This window comes from Diadema setosum, chromosome 14, assembly GCF_964275005.1.
Source record: "Diadema setosum chromosome 14, eeDiaSeto1, whole genome shotgun sequence".
NCBI classification, from domain to species: Eukaryota; Metazoa; Echinodermata; class Echinoidea; order Diadematoida; family Diadematidae; genus Diadema; species Diadema setosum.
The window spans coordinates 14,182,414-14,199,258 of record NC_092698.1 but is presented as its reverse complement, the minus strand read 5'-3'; the positions used below and the strand labels follow the sequence as shown (position 1 = coordinate 14,199,258).

General features: G+C 37.8%; 1 protein-coding gene across 1 annotated transcript; it reads left to right on the top strand.

The window, feature by feature from the left end:
• Nucleotides 1-274: 274 nt before the first annotated feature.
• On the top strand, nt 275-16,073 carry LOC140237448 (COMM domain-containing protein 4-like). The gene is made up of 8 exons (XM_072317374.1): nt 275-379; nt 2,840-2,911; nt 4,178-4,243; nt 6,137-6,176; nt 7,063-7,182; nt 8,764-8,844; nt 11,538-11,714; nt 13,593-16,073. The coding sequence occupies exons 1-8, from the start codon at nt 377-379 to the stop codon at nt 13,631-13,633; spliced, it is 600 nt and encodes a 199-aa protein (XP_072173475.1). The 5' UTR covers nt 275-376; the 3' UTR covers nt 13,634-16,073.
• The last annotated feature ends 772 nt before the right edge of the window (nt 16,074-16,845 follow it).

Genomic DNA, 16,845 nt, shown 5'->3' with positions numbered 1-16,845 from the left:
TATCACCCCACCCCCACCATCACCACCACCACCACCACCACATATCTCCCTCCCCCCCCCCCCCCCCCCAGCGCACACGTACACAGACATGGTTGTACACCATAGAGCTGTATTTAGAGCTCTATGTTGTACACACATCTGGGACTGAGCAGGGAGGTGAGACAACATGTCCCTCGCTCATACATCTTCTCAGGGCTCGATGGGCGGCGGCGCTGCGGCACTCGCACTCGACACTCGTGATCCACAGAGAACGTCACCGCACACGTACACAGCTAGCTGCAGATCACTGACCCCCACCCACCCGACCTGATAGTGCATTGTGCTCGCAAGAGACACCCAGCTGTTTCTTCTGATTTTCATCGGGCGTAAGTGCAAAATGGTGAGTACAGCCCCCCACTTCTTGCACCATTCATTACCATTTGATTTCCATGAAACATACTTGTACTGCGTTTAGGCATAAACAACACTTATTTATTAATCGTCAAGCTAAACGTGCGGCAACTAGAATGTAGCCCCACCTATATGATTTTATGCTGGGTATTGCAGCACCTACATTGCACCAGCTAAATTCATTTATAGTAGTAGTACGGTACTTCAGCCAGTGGCAGTAAACTTAGTCCTATACCCGTACTCAGTACATAGTACACCATCTCCCTAATTAAATTGTCAGATTTATCCTGATCCCATGATCCCCATGCATTAACATAAGGGTTGTACACTGATGTTTTGTAGACGATGCTCCAGGATTAAACTTTACAGAAATTGGTAAATTAAAACTAACTACCATTTGATTACCAACTTAAGTTGGACAGTAAAGTAATAAGATATTATGTTTAAAGATGTACAGACTACCAGTATAGTACCACCCCTATAAAAGGCTGAGGAAGTTGAAAAATTTGGGCCTGTGCTGCATTCTAGAGTCCTCTCCTAAATTAGACATAAATAGGGTATGCAGATTCTGATTTCTTTTGATTTGGGTTAGGGTTAACTGTGACCAGCAGCCCCAAACGCGTAGCGTAATGGGGCTGCAGACTGTAGCATTCAGGATCATGACAGGGGTAGTATCGCGGATAAATATCAACTTAAAATCGAAAAATTTCTTCAATTTTAAGACTTACAGGTGATGTTGAAGTGTTGACAACAGGTAACGTGCAATGTTTAGTTCTGCCAATAGTCCCTTTCTGTTTGAAGTGATGACTTCAGACATCTTATCCGGTCAATGGATTTGAAATTTGTGCACATGTGATGTGTGCGCATGCGCTGGCCGTCAATTCAGTGTAGCTCTCCCAGGTTCCTCTCGACCGAGTCACATTAAAGGACAAGTTCACCTTCATAAACATAAGGATTGAGAAAATGTAGCAATATTAGTAGAACACATCATTGAAAGTTTGAGGAAAATCGGATAATCCGGACGTTCAAATGTTATGAATTTCTGAAGTTTTTGTGCAGTAACCGCTGGATGATAAGACTACTGCAGTGTACGATGTCACATGCGTACAACAATATAAGGGAAATATAAAGAGAATTTCACAAAATTTCATATTTTGAAAAAAGTACACATTCCCTTGACTCGTTGCCGACATATGTTATGGGTAATATCATTCCCCCTACCTTTAGAAAGAGGCAAGCCGAATGCTCTTTTATTATGCGAAAAAAATTAAAATATGTTGAATTTTCTTTACATTTTCTTTATACTGTTGTACTCATATGACATCACAAGCTATAGTAGTCTCCTCGTCCAGCAGTTCCAACACAAAAATTTTAAAAATTCATAACTTTTGCATCAATTGTCCAATTTTCCTCAAACTTTCACTGATGTGTTCTACTAATATTGCTGCATTCTCTCAATCCTTATGTTTATGAAGGTGAACTTGTCCTTTAAGTCATCAATTCGAACAGAAAGGGACTATTGGCAGAACCAAACGTTGCACATTACCTGTTGTCAACACTTCAACTTCACCTGTAAATCTTCAAATTGAAGAAATTTTTCAATTTTAAGTTGATATTTATCTGCGATACTACCCCTGTCATGATCCTGAATGCTACAGTCCGCAGCCCCATTACACTACGTGTTTGGGGCTGCTGGTCGCAGTTAGGTTAGGGTTAGCTTGATTTAGGGATGGGGTTAGGGTTTATGTTTGGGTTAATAATTTCTCTTATGTTCACCCTGTTGAAAATACCACATCCCATTTACATTCAACCCCATCAAAACTTTTTCCCTCTTGGGATGTTGGACTAGAGATTGAAAAAAAAATGGGATTGGGTAAAATATGAAAAGGTGAAGCTAATGGTACCAAAACTATCAAGTAAGGATACCGGTAGTAATAGTATAGTACTACCTACTCACTGGACAAGATCGAGGGTGGTGATTTGGCTCACTTGGCAGCATGTCTACCTCCCATTAAAGATGACCAGGGTCCATCGATCTTCCGTGCTGTAGTGAATCACAGGTATGCAGCTTGTTGAAAAACATGATTGCAAGGGCACAATTGATCATCACATTTATAACATTCTACCTCCCAACAGTGCTGAATGGGGAGGGCTCTTTGCGATTAAAAATTATCCTACAGTCCTGATCTCAAAATACTCCAAAACACCTCATCATCCTGGCAAATCTTGGTAGACCCTTTCAATGTATTGCTGGCAAATTCCAGATGGTGGAAGATGAATTTTGAGCCGTCCTTAGCACTACACTGTATGTTTCAGCTTTAAACAGGTCTTATTGTTCATGAACCTACAGATTTAAGAATAAATGTCTTCCTCACTTATTGAATATGAATATCCTCTACGTAATCCTAAAGTGCTTTTTTATTTTCTTTTCCTTTCTGTGTGATTACAGAGGTTCAGGTTTTGTGGAGACTTGGATTGTCCAGACTGGGTCCTCGCTGAAATCAGCATTCTCAGTAAAATAGTATGTTTTACTTCCAAGCACATTCGTCTTTGCTGCTCTTTTCTAGAGGTGCAAGAAATGAGTAGTATTTGTATGCATGTGATGGCATCCAATGTCAGCACCTCTTCAGTGGTTGGCTGTTTAGCTCTGCTTAAGTTGTCTTTATTGTAATTCCCTAATTACCTTACTGAAATTAATGAAAAGTGATGGAGAAAATAACAGTATTATTCAACATGATGTATAATGATCTGATCAAATTCATGGCCTGATCTTTTCCTTTTCTCTTTTGGAGTATCTTTTGGCCTACCTCCCTGTCCGTGGTAGTCATCACATGTACACTATTTTATCAGTGTAACTATATTAGTCTCCATGTTGGATAATTCATATTATATAACGCCAGAAGAGATCCTTGTCATTTGATTGGTTGTTTGACATTGATTATTCGGCCCATTTCACTATGACGTCATCATCAGTGCAGTTGTGGGACCATTTACAGTGCAATTTTGGATCCATACGATTTGCTCCATTGCACGCTCGCTGAGAACCAGGCACACTGTGCGTGTTAAACGCGCTTGCGTTTGCAGTGTGTGTATGCGACAGCGTGCTAGCATAAAGCGCTCAGTGAGCACACTCTCGATCTCAGTGTCTCTCTTGTTTCTAAATAAATAAAACATCAAATGACAAGGATCTATTTTAGGCGTTATATAAAACAAATAATAAATGTTTTTCATTCGTGCAATGGACAGAATATTTCATTCGGTGAAAGATGAAATTGATCCATTCAACACGGCTGCGCCTCGTTGAATGGATCATTTCATCTTTCACCTCATGAAATATTCTGTCCATTGCACTCATAAACATTCATTATTTGTATACTATTTCTCCTGTTTCCTCTCTCTCTTCTGTGTAAGTCACTTAACTTTTATAATTTCAATTTGGAAACTGAAAAGTAACATGTTTTTCAGCATTGACAGATCTTTATATAGATTATCACATTTCTCTTTTATCCTTCCACAACTTTTGCAGTGTGATGAATTGCAATTCTCACAAACATCGGTTGAAAAAAGAAAGTGAAGGTAACATCCTGCCTGAAAGAATATCCAACTCTCATTTGGTTGAAATTCCAGAAAAACAAAATTGGTCAATGAAAGTTCAAATAGGTAAACAGTAAGTAAACTGATATGATCCCATATACCACTGACTATTTTTGCACAATATGCAGGTTAGAATTGATACACTGTCTCATCATTTTGTTTTTGTGTATTGATTTGCTCTTTACTTCTGCAGACCTCAATAAAGATGAAACAACTTTGTGGCCAAGTCATAAAGGACTTATTGGGAGAGAAAATTGATGTAAGTGATGAGAAATGAAGTGCTGTGTTGCTATGGCAGTATACCATACAGTGCCAAGTGCTCTTCTGGGACAAGTTGGGAATAAGACTAGTACCCAATTTAATTTGCTATTCCGAATAAAAGAGGCTAGAGTTCAGTTTCCCATGTACTACTCAAAAGTTCAAAAATGGGCATACATATCACCCCGTACACACACAAATAATGTTTAGTCTGGCCATAAGTCATGTGCTGCCGTTCAACATTCTATGTAGTTCTGCAACTAGTAAGATGTAGATACCCATGGCTTCAATTTTGGCTTATTTATTGGGTTTCTGCCATTGGCAAAATAAAAATTTTAATTTGTATATGACAACTTGATGTAAGTGTGTCTTTTAGCATTGAAAATATCAGGCTTCTGATGCGTCCTCCTAATGATTGTCCCAATAAAGCCATGTTCCCATTTATTTGCATCCCAGGTTAATAGTGTTGGCTGTATATTTCTTAAGAGAATATTTGAACTACTTCAGTGCTTTACAGTAATTCCTCTGCCCGTCCCTATGAATCTGTTGTTTAGTTGCTGTTCATATTTTGAAGTAAATCATACAGTTTCAGAAAATGTGCACATTATTTTGGTATACAAATGTAACATGTGAAATATGGCATCAATGTATTTACATGCCTCAGAGGACAATTTAAATGTCAGAACTACAATGTAGCAGATATGGTGCTAACAATGCCAATGATAGTAATAATTGATATTACGGTAATACTGTCTGATTTTATGCTCAAATGTACACTATAAATATCTTCCTCATGAATACAGAAGGAATGAATGCGGGGGGGGGGGGGGGGGGTACTTTCATCATCTGGATTTTGTGTCCCGTGTTAAGCTCTGGCAAACATTTCAACAAAGGATATCCTGTTAATATCTATCAAAACATTCATGAATAATGCAGATAATTTAGTTATGATATATCCTTTCAGCTTGACAGAGCAAAACATTGTTTAGAAGTCCTAAGAATTGGCAAATTCGCTACATGAAATTCTTATAGAACATGTAGTATACAACATAAGTAATATCATCTGCGTTAATTTTTTTTTTATGCTGAAGTCTTAGTCATAGAGTTACAATCATTATTACAGCCACAAAGCTCAAGGAGGGATGGGGGCTGAGGTTAGACACCTTTATTTGAATGTGACAGTTTTCAAAATATGTGAGTTATGCACAATGTGAAAATTTTAAAAATTCAAATACAGTCAAACCTGCCTTTCGGCCACCTGTCTATAGCGACCACCTGTCTATAGTGGCCACTGAAAAATCCCCCCCCCCCCCCCCCCCGAGAGAAAAGCCCTGTTAAAGACCCTTTGTATAGCGGCCACCTGTCTAACGCGGCCAGCGGCCACAAATTTTGTTTCCTGCAGTAGATTTTAACCTGTCTATAGCGGCCAAAAACCCAATGGAGCCGTAGCCGAGCCGACAATTCAGCATGTTTTCCTGCTTTGTAGCCGTGCGGGCAACGTTCAGTGATTGCCACCGCTGCATTCATCCCTCATTCAGTCATGATAATGCATTAGACAATACACATACTACTGTGCAACAATTTCATATACACTGGCATGGTTAAATGCATGAAACACGCGGTGTGTGCATACGTACACACATACATGTACATGTAAGGATACAACAACAATACATGTACATGTAAGCAATGCACACAAAGTTGGATTACCTGTCTATAATGGCCACTTTTTCCGTCTCCCTTGGGTGGCCGCTATAGACAGGTTTGACGGTATTTGGATTACTTTATATGTGTGCAGTGTGGCAAATTATCCAGTGAATCATGCGTGTGCCTTTTGTGACATGAACAAAGTTACTTAAACATACTCTGATTCAATTCTTGGCTTTCTTTGCAGTATGAAAAAGTTTACAAGTTGACAGCTGATGCCAAATATGGTGAGAAGCATTCATTTCCAGTGTTTTCATTTTACCAGTATTTTGATCATCTGCATTTGTCATATTATGTTGTACTTTTAACTCTTAATAATGTTTACATATGAGAATGTTGGTAGCATTATTTCTGGCCCATTAGTTCATACTTTTGATGGATATTAACTTTTGAGCATCAAGTGTTCCCCACTGAATAATCCTGTTTGTTATTTTAGTATTTTGTAGTTTAGATTTTAGAATAGTAAAGGTTTGGAACATTTACTGTTGCAGAAATGGCATCTTTTGCAATTGAAATCAACACTCATAGCTATAAAAAAAAATTATCTTGCTCACTCATCCCCCCCCCCCCCCGAAAAAAAACCCAAACCAACAACAACAGGAAAAACCAACAAATACAAGCCAAAATGATGATTAGAATGAAGTAAAGAAATACTACTTTTGGTTTCTATCATAATGCTGAATCTTCTACTAGTTGTTCAATGGATGTGTATTAAATGAGATAATTACCAGACTATTATTTTGTCTACAATCTGTATATCATCAGCATCTTAAATGGGCCTTGACCATGATTTATCATTTAGATCTCTAACATAAAGGAATGCAAAGCAAATCAACTTTGGTATTCATGATGTAATTCCAAATCACATTATATGGATGCATATGTGGAATGTTGTTCAGATTCCTTCCATAAGGGAATCCAAGGACAACATCCACTCGTGGATATGCTAATTTTTGTTTTTCCAACATTTACTCATTCTTTCTTTTCCCTGTCTTTTCTTACTGAAAGAGATACCTCTCTGTTGTTAAATCAGCTCTGATGTTTCACCAGTATACACATATGTATATAAATACACATAATCTTGTTTGTGGTGTTCTTATTGTGCATGTGCAGAGCCAGGGGATGTGAAGGCTAGTATTGCTGCCTTGACATTCATCTTGACCAGTGCAGCCAAGTACAACGTAGATGGAGAATCTTTGTCCAATGAACTGCAACAGCTGGGTCTTCCCAAAGGTAGAGTACACAGTGCAGCATTTAAAGGATAAGTTCACCTTCATTATCATAAGGATTGAGAGAATGTAGCTATATTATTAGAACACATCATTGAAAGTTTGAGGAAAATCAGACAATCCGTTCAAAAGTTATGCATTTTTGAAGTTTTTGTGCAGTCACCACTGGATGAGAAGACTTCTGCAGTGTATGATGTCACATGCGTACAACAATATAAGGAAAATATAAAGAGAATTTCACAAAATTTCATCTTTTGAAAAAAAGTACACATTCCCTTGACTCGTTATTGACATATGTTATGGGTAATATTATTCACATTGCCTTTAGAAAGAGGCAAGTCAAGTGCTCTTTTATTATGCGAAAAAGAGTGAAAATATGTTGAATTTTCTTTACATTTTCTTTATACTGTTGTACTCATATGACATCACGAACCTTATAGTAGTCTCCTCATCCAGCGGTTCAAACACGAAAGTTTTAAAAATTCATAACTTTTGCATCGATTGTCCAATTTTCCTCAAACTTTCACTGATGTGTTCTACTAATATTGCTGCATTCTCTCAATCCTTATGTTAATGCAGGTGAACTTGTCCTTTAAGGCATGATGCATGGTTTGCTTTACAGGACATACACTGTGCAAAATGATATACATGATAAAGCTGCTGTAGCTACAGCTGAAATGATGTTGTTAAAAGATAATGATATACAGGGTTCTCGCGGTAATGGAAAACCTGGAAAAGTCATGGAATTTTCACAATGTTTTTGCAGGCCAGGAAAAGTCATGGAAAATGCAAAATTATAAATATATCCTAGAAAAGGCATAGAAATTGATAAATTTGTATATCACTTTAATACCTTTTAGTGATTTTCGTTCATGCAATGTTATTTTGTTTTAGAGGAAAGCATTTCATGGAATAAAATCTGACCATCTCGTTTGCAACAGTCAGTATTTGTGTGGTACGCTCAACACACTTTACATGGATACTTTTTATCTAATTGATTTCCATTTATTTAACACCGATCACTTTGATCTTCATAAAGTTACTGTCCAAAAAAGGGTCCTTGATATCTAAAATTTTACATGGAAAAGGCATGGAATTCAATTTTGAACCCTGGATCATATAGTAGGAGTAGTATGAAAATGATACCAATGACAAAGTGAGATGCATGTTGGGGAATACCAGCATATTTCATCAGAGCTAAGACTGCACAGCATGAGCCAGAAATAAGTGATTTGAGGTCTGTGTCAGATGCGCATTCCTTGATGGCTCATCAAAGATATGCCAGTACGGTGTATTATGATCATTTGGTATGCTGCATTGTTTTGCCGTAAAAAAGAAAGAAAAAAAAAACAAACATAAAAGAGTAGGCAGAGCAGGATATGTTCAACACTGTGACACAATTTTTGTAAACCAGAAAATTGCCTGGCATGTTGATGATGACCTCACATAGCAAATCACATACTTGCTGAAGTTTTCATAATGACACAGTGTACATGGGAGGAAGGTCATGAGCTGAAGTGATGGACTTTTGGTGTGACAGTCGTAATAATGAGATGCGATTTTTTATATTTTGTGTATTATGCAGAGCATTCTACTGCCCTCAGCAGGTCCTATGGTGACAAGAGAGACAAGATGCAGGAACAGCTAAGGTCACAGAGCCTGAGATGTAAGTCATTGTCAACCCTTTATAAAGTCATGTTAGCATGGGGATATCATGTAGTGGGAAGGCTGGCCCCGCTCAGATATATTTGAGAATCCCTGTTACAAATTCTCGGTATTGCCAGTGCGCAGATAACATCTGCGCATGCTGAAGAACCCTGTCACAGATGCACTGTGCCTCGGTGCCATAATTCGCTTCCTGTTGTCTCGCGTGAGTTGCAGTTCCCATATGATTCAATGGAGTTATTTGTCTGCTTTTCCATTGTTACCCCTTTTGTTTTTCTTGGCTATGATTCAGCTTAAAAGAGTTGAAAGTTTCTAAATTTTGCTGATTTGCGGTCACTAGAGTCATGATTCACTACTGCAAGGCTTCAATGTGCTAGTCACATGATGGAAAGCGAAGAAATCTTCAACAAAAAAATACCCCTGGATAAAGCAGAGCATGATCTGAGTGCATGTGCAACCAACACCAGGGCAAGTTTGTCCCCTGAGCTATCCCATAACGCATCTAAAATGCTGCTCTGCAGACGGCACCTAGGTATTGGCGATACAGTACCGAGAATTGTGTACAGCTTTATCATTTATCTCTATGTATTTAAGTACATACACAGCCAAAGAATCTTGTCTGGAGTTGACTGTTACCGATGAGCTTGTGCTACGAGGCACATAAATTAGCTGACGGGCGCTATTCGTGGTTTTCAAATGTACCCTTGTGGGTAGTGAAAGATAGATTCAATCCAGCCATTCATGAATCCCCATGCTACCGGATGTTTATGTGCCCTGGCATTTAGCTGTTTCTTGCCATGCTTGCTCACCTGTAGTCCATGAATTCCTCTAAATTTGACCTAACTGAAAGTAAGCAAGCCTACACCAGAGCAACAATGTGCCTCATTCCATCAGAAAGGTGACACAATAGGTATTTAGGGCATTAGGTAATCTCTATTCATTGGCTCCTAATTTACAGACATCTGTGGTAGTCATTTGAAATCATGAAAGCACTCCAGCAGACATGTCAGTAGAAGAATAAAACATAGTAAGGGTTAACCAGCCATGTCCTGAAAACCACATTTCTACACGTGGTTAGGTTCCATATCCCATAATAGGTATTAACATTCATTGATAGTGTTCCATAGGATGGAATAAATACTTCTCTTTCGTTTGGGCCATATTTTGGTCATAATACTGTTGTTCATTTTGGTCACAAAACTATAGAAAGCTTCTTCATTGCTACATTTATGACAGATCTTTAAATTGGCAACCCATTCTTCAAGGATGAAGTTCATGTTTCTGTTTCAAATTGGCAAATTTGTAGATTTTTTTCTCCCTGATTTTGTGTAGATTTAATGAATTAAACGAGTTCCATCTAATAAATCTCCCTCAAATATAGAATACGCTGAAAAAAAATCAAGTGTTGTCAGTTTAGTGAGGACAATATGGTATTATCTGCAGGAGAATAACTGCAGGACTTCAGAAATGTGAAAGCAGTATTTCTCAGTATTACTAAATTATTTTTTTCTATCTTGTCAAGTTGAATTATATTACACAGAGCCATCAAAGATGAGCCACCGTCAAGTAGAATTTCAGCCATGTTTCAACGATCATAGGGCCACTTCAAACATTAAGTGTGTAGACAGCTGATGCAGGGGCGGATCCAGGAATTCCGTAAAGAGGGGGCGCGTTTACAAGATTAAAGGGGGGCGCACGCACCCCTCCCCCCATTTTTTTCTTTTTATTTCTTTTGTTTCAACAAAAAATAAATGGGGGGGGGGGGGGCATGCACTAGTTGCGGTCCTCCCTGGATCCGCCACTGTGATGTTATATTTTTGTTATATTTAACCCGTTGAGGACGAGTCCCGAGTATACTCGGGCAAGCGTCTATGGGAAATGCGTGTTGTAGCAATACATACTTGCCACCTAGTAAGATTTTATCAGATTCAGTAAGATTTTTTACGTTAAAAATAGCAAAATCAGATTTTCTGTCAGAGAAATCAGATTTTTAAAAAATATTTAGATATACCTTTCATGTTTATTTTCTGAAGATTTGACCGAAAGTAAGATTTTTAACTTCAGTTTGCATATAAAATAAGATTTTTGCAATCCACGAGTAAGATATTTCATCTTGAAATGTTGGCAGGTATGGCAATATCAAACCGTCCTCAATGGGTTAAATTGTTGATTCTGTGAAGCCTGCATACTTGCAGAATGTCTTGTGTCGCTTTCGTCTATGAATTCTTAATGCTACTGCTTAGCAATATTAGTGGTTTTGTGCTATACAAGGTGACTTGCTTGCACATCAGTCTCACAACTTTTGAAAGCCATTTAGCCCACCTTGTTTGAATACACTGATGTCATATTTATCTGTGTTGTGTGAGGTGAGGCTAAGAAAAATGTTATTGAGGGAGGTTGCTATATGGGTGACCGACTCTTGAACAGACAGAGGTCTTGAGTGTGAATATGGCATATGCCTTTGTCAGTAGACAAGATGTTTTTGCCCACAACATCTCTACTCACCAAGGTGCAAAACTGGAGCAAAGTGTGCCTACTAAAGTTCTTGGGAAAGTTTACAGAAGAGCAATTAACGTCAATTGATTGATGTATTTGGGGTGGGGTTAGGTTTACATCCTTTACTTTTATACAGAAACAATCAAATTATTCTGGTAGAAGAAAAATGATTAATCCATTGCATTTTCTAACCCACAGTATCCAAGTTTGACTCCGTTGATTGGAGAGTGGACTACATTCTCGGCTCCAGTGAGATTCAGGCTATCAATGAGCCTAGTCTACAACTCAGACTCAAGCTGCGCAACCCTGACACAGACACCATGGATGTCACCTCCTTTTCAGTCTCGTCGGACAAGTTCCGGATTCTCATAAATGGTAGATATGTTTGTAAATTGTCATTTCTCCACTTTGAGACTGATTTGTTGCTTGTTTTCAGTTGTGATATCTTCTTTGTTATCATTTTAGTGAATCACATTTTAGCAAAGTTTTATCTCTTTGCCATAATAATTAATATGTTAACTATTAGGCATATGCATAATGTACTGTTAAGATGTCTCCCTGCCCTCCCCCCCCCCCCCCAAAAAAAAAAAAATGCATACAAGTTTGATATATTGTGATGATTATTGCATACTTTGAGATGAGTGATTTAATTTGATATAAACCCTTTGAAGACTAAACCCGAGTATTCTTGGACTGGGGTAATTGGGAAGTTCCTGTTATAGGAAAATCAGTCCATCTTCACAAGTTAATGAATAAAGGGAAGTACAATACAGTCATGTTTTGCTCTTTTGGCAACACCGAGACTTAGAGGCACGATAGCACATATAGATGGAGGTTGTGAAGTTTGCTACAAAGTTCACAGACTTTCCACAAGAATTTTGCAAGGCTTAAAGTGTTATGTCATGTTGTATGTCACTGCTAGCAAATTCCTGCCTTGATAGTGAATCACACAATAACACATGACTATCTGTAATGTCTGTTAATGTGCTTAAGGCACCTTTGTGTCACCTGAAAGCAACAACAAAATTAACAATAATTTCACCTCAAGCATTCTCTTTGGTTGACAGTGAATGATAAAAGTACATGGTTTTCTGTAATACTTATTCAGTGCTTTACCCCAAATCCAGCCATGGTGAAGTCCTTTCAAGGAACGGTATAAAGGATTGAATGATCAAACTGAACTGGGTTAATGGGTGTCTTGAACTAAGAGAATGCATTGAAAGTGAAGGTAATTGGCACCCCACATTTAGTCCATGGGCCAGGCCAGATATTGGTACCACCAGAGGTGGTAAAACCTCTTTGGTGTCATTTTTTTTTTGTCGGGCATAGATATGCTTATCAAGCTATGATACCATTTCCAAATGAGTAGCTTAGTCATAATAAATGAATTTTTAACCAATTTGGTCTCGTTGTTATATCCCTATACTTCTGAATCGAAACTAACCGCTATACAAATAAGAGCACTGAGCACTGTCTTCTGTATGTTCACAGGTTTTATTTATCATTTTCCGATGAAAATGCTACGGTGAAAACACTAATACCACGCCAATGTCGCTTTATTTCCATCCAACAATGAGAGATAATGCAAAAACAATGTACCAGTACACTACAATACATTATGATAAATAATATTATAAATGAACAGAGTGATTTTTGTTTAAAACTGATGTATTTGTTGAGAGGGTAGTATAAAACAGTATAGATAATCCCTTTTATTAGGAACTTTAGATATGATAACGGTACATTGGTCTAGATAAAGACTAAGCGCACCGCGTGACAGCTATGGACATCATAACCCTTTGGATATTCCCTTCGCTGCCTTGAATAAAGACCAAGAGCACCGCGTTTACAACAGAACACCTGTGGACATACAGAAGACAGTGATCTTCTTTGTATAGCGGTTAGTTTCGATTCAGAAGTATAGGGATATAAAAATGAGGCCAAATTGGTTTAAAATTCATTTATTGTGACTAAGCTACTCATTTGGAAATGCTATCATAGCTTGATAAGCATATCTATGCCCGACCAAAAAAATGACACCAAAATGGTTTTGCCACCTCAGGTGGTACCAATAACCCATTTTTCGGGTCTTGGCCCATGGACTAATTGACTATATACATTGTTGTTCTCCTCTTCTGTTAATTTGTGCATGGATGGTACTGTTGAGATATGCACGATTTATTTAGCGTACCATCATTTTTTCTAACTTCCATTTTCTGTTTTGTTTCTGTGTGTATTTTCTCTGTCCTGTAGAGCTCAGGCAGACTCTGACACTGATGGAGGGACTGTCATGAGAAGAATACGTGGAGGATTATTGAGATATACCTTTATGCAGACTAATTATTTTACTTCATGGTGCATTTGAGATACAGTCAAACCTGTGTTAGTGGCTACCTGCTATACAAAACCACTAGAAACTCCCACAGAAGACCATGCATACAGCCACACAACTGACCAATTTGTCGACCAAGACTTACGGTAAAACGAGGAATATTCGCGTTCATTCTAATTTCGCGAATTTCCCGAGCGCCAGGGTTCGCGAAATTAAAATGCAAGCTTAAGTTCTTGTCTAAACTATATGCATTGAATGCCAGTGGCAATTCGTGAAAATTTCATGCCGCGAATATATCCTGTTTTACAGTATGTTTCACTGTGTAAGAGTGGTGGCACACTCCAAGTTCATCATCTCTTGATGTATAGCTACTATTCTTTTGATAATAGCCTGTCCTTTTCATGTTAAATCACCTTTTTTAGGGCACACCGAATTGTTACTGAGAGTAAAAGAAAGTAACAATAACAAATATCTACCCAACAGTAACTGGTTTTCCCGCTTATGTGGTAACATTTTACAACTCTCTGCATTGGAGTGTGTCTGACAGACTAGTCTGAGAGAATGAATGTAGTGATAACATAAAATCTGTCGCAAATATATCAATAGTGGCCACCTGTGTATGGAGGTCTTTTTTGTGTGTGTGCTTCAGTTGAATAATGGCTATGTATAGGTTTGATTGTACTTAAGTAAAACCCATGTATCATGAGTTTAAATTTCATTCTATGACCTAGGAAGAGGTGTGACTTGTGTCATTTCAGTGATACATCAATTTCTATTGTCTCTTCTACTAGTATCATGGTTGAAGAGTCCTGTTGAAGCTTGCTCACAATCTTGTCCCGCTGAAATGGCTGAAACAATGTTGAGGAATTTCATTCTTCCTGTAGCATAAAACTGTAATAACTGAAACGGCAGCGGTGCTACCTAATTTCTGTAACAATGTGTCAACAATGTTGTGCCAGTGTTCAGAGGGAGCTTTATTTGACCGCACAGAAAAACATGGAATACTATTTTTACCTCCAAACTACCACAGCTTTGTAGATTTTCTCTTGTGTTGAAAATGGGAATTTTGTTACCAATCTGAACATTTGTGATCTTTCTACATTAAAAGTGACACTAAGGACAGTGTTTCACAGACTGTATTTATGTAATGCCAATGTCCAAGCTTTGACATACTGTCGCCTGCATGGCAGAAGGGTCCAAGCACAAAATTTCACCCCAAAATCAAATATTTGTTTGTGACATAATTTGTCAGAGGTTTGAAAATTATTTCGTAGAATATAATGCCATCATCATTTTTTCTTTCTTTCTTTCTTTCTTTTTTTGAGCCTCCAAGCCTTAGGGCCCTTCTGCCATGCAGGTGACTACATCAACCTGTGCGAATTCATCTTCCCAAATACATGTAGTAGTTTATGGCTGCCTGTTGGCCAATGATGAAAGTCCACAGTGCTGTTATTATGCCAGAGTGCCTTGCGCGAGATTGAAAAAAAAAAATCATCCAGCTTTAAATTGAAATCCATTGTCTGTGGTCAAGGTTCAGCAAGATTGTACGTAGGTACCACCTAATGAGAATGTGAAGAAATTGTAGTAAAACAAGTAGTGATCATTTCTATACATCTATATGACTACATATTTTGCTATATCTATCATAGTTGAAGATCTAATGTCTGTTCTCACACCGTATAATGTAAAGATATGTGTTGTACTGTATGTGATATTTCCTACCTGGGTGTAACATCTAGAGATTAATTTGATCCTCAATGTTACTGTCTAGTTTACCATGCAGATGTTCGTGTTACTTGTGTACATGACTACAAAGAATTGCATTTTGAAATGTATAGTATGGATTATGTTTCTTGAATACAGTCCTGTTAGTTTAAAGTAAATTTTCAGTGTGAAATGATTGGTGAAGAATGAAAATTTATAAAGTGATGAAATTTATCGCGATTATTCATTCAGCTACAGGTTATACATGTAGTACATGAACTTTTTCAGTTTCGTGTTCATAATAGTGTCCCATACAGCAGGACAGGATGTGTCACAAATTATAACAAAGGAGCATTCTCATATCAGTCATACTTGTATGTAAACACTCAGCACAATTAATCTTGACTACTATGATATAAAGATTTATTGTTATATTGTTGTTAGCTATTTTCATCACCAGTCTAATCTTCATGTTTTATGGAAATTTAAATCTTTGTACATTCCATGGAAGTTTACTGTTCAAACAAGAATTCTTCCAAAAGAGGGAGTCACCTTAATGAAAATGAGTGAAACAAGGAGGTAGATAAGGGAAAACTTCAAGCAAACACTTTCAGAAAGTCTATTGGCAATGTCTAAATGATTAGAAATTTCCATGAGACTTTTTTTGTCAAGGAACTAAGATGCTACTTGGTACTTATATACAGTATATATATATATATATATATATATATATATATACACTCAGCAAAAAAAAGTATATTTGTACATATATATATACATATAGATATGCCTGAAAGATTTCATGTTTTGATTACATAATGTTTTAAGAGCCTAAACTTTCTAACGATTAATTGTCCATGAATGCCAAAATTCAGACTACCCTGCTACTTCTGTTTCACAGATTCAGTTGGAAGATTCATCTGCTTTGAGTGAATTCTCTATTAATGTTGAAAAAAGAAAATGAAAGACATGTTGTTCATAGTGTACTTGCAATAAAGTTATAGCTTATACACCCATGAAATTATTTCAGTATCGTATTGATTTGCAACCCCCTCCACTAGAATTTCAAAAAGTCTGTTGCCCCCGGGACCATGTCCATTAGGAACTTGCCAGTGCCTTCCTCTAATCTGAGGAGCAATTTTTACCGGAGACGAGTGCTTGTTGTGCTGGTTGCCTCTCCTGAGGTGCTGATCTACGCCATTATGACTAGAGATCAGTGTTCGCCATTCCCCGTTGCCCTCGGTATTAACTCTGTATGTCCGTACCGGTACGGATGATTGTCGTTAATATCAAGCCATGCGCATGTATAACAGCTGTGTCCCAACACATGAGGAAGAAGCCATTTGTCAAAGATGAGGTGATGGGGCCAGTGGTGATATTAGTTGTTGTTGTTTGTTTTTTTCATAATATCTGCAGTCCTTTACGAGATTTGTTTTCAACAAAATTTTGTAGGAATCGTCCTTTAGAGAT

Coding starts and splice junctions, on each gene's coding strand:
- LOC140237448 (XM_072317374.1), top strand. Junction 2,912..4,177: donor TCAGCATTCTCAGTAAAATA/GTATGTTTTACT, acceptor TTACTTCTGCAG/ACCTCAATAAAGATGAAACA. Junction 4,244..6,136: donor TATTGGGAGAGAAAATTGAT/GTAAGTGATGAG, acceptor CTTTCTTTGCAG/TATGAAAAAGTTTACAAGTT.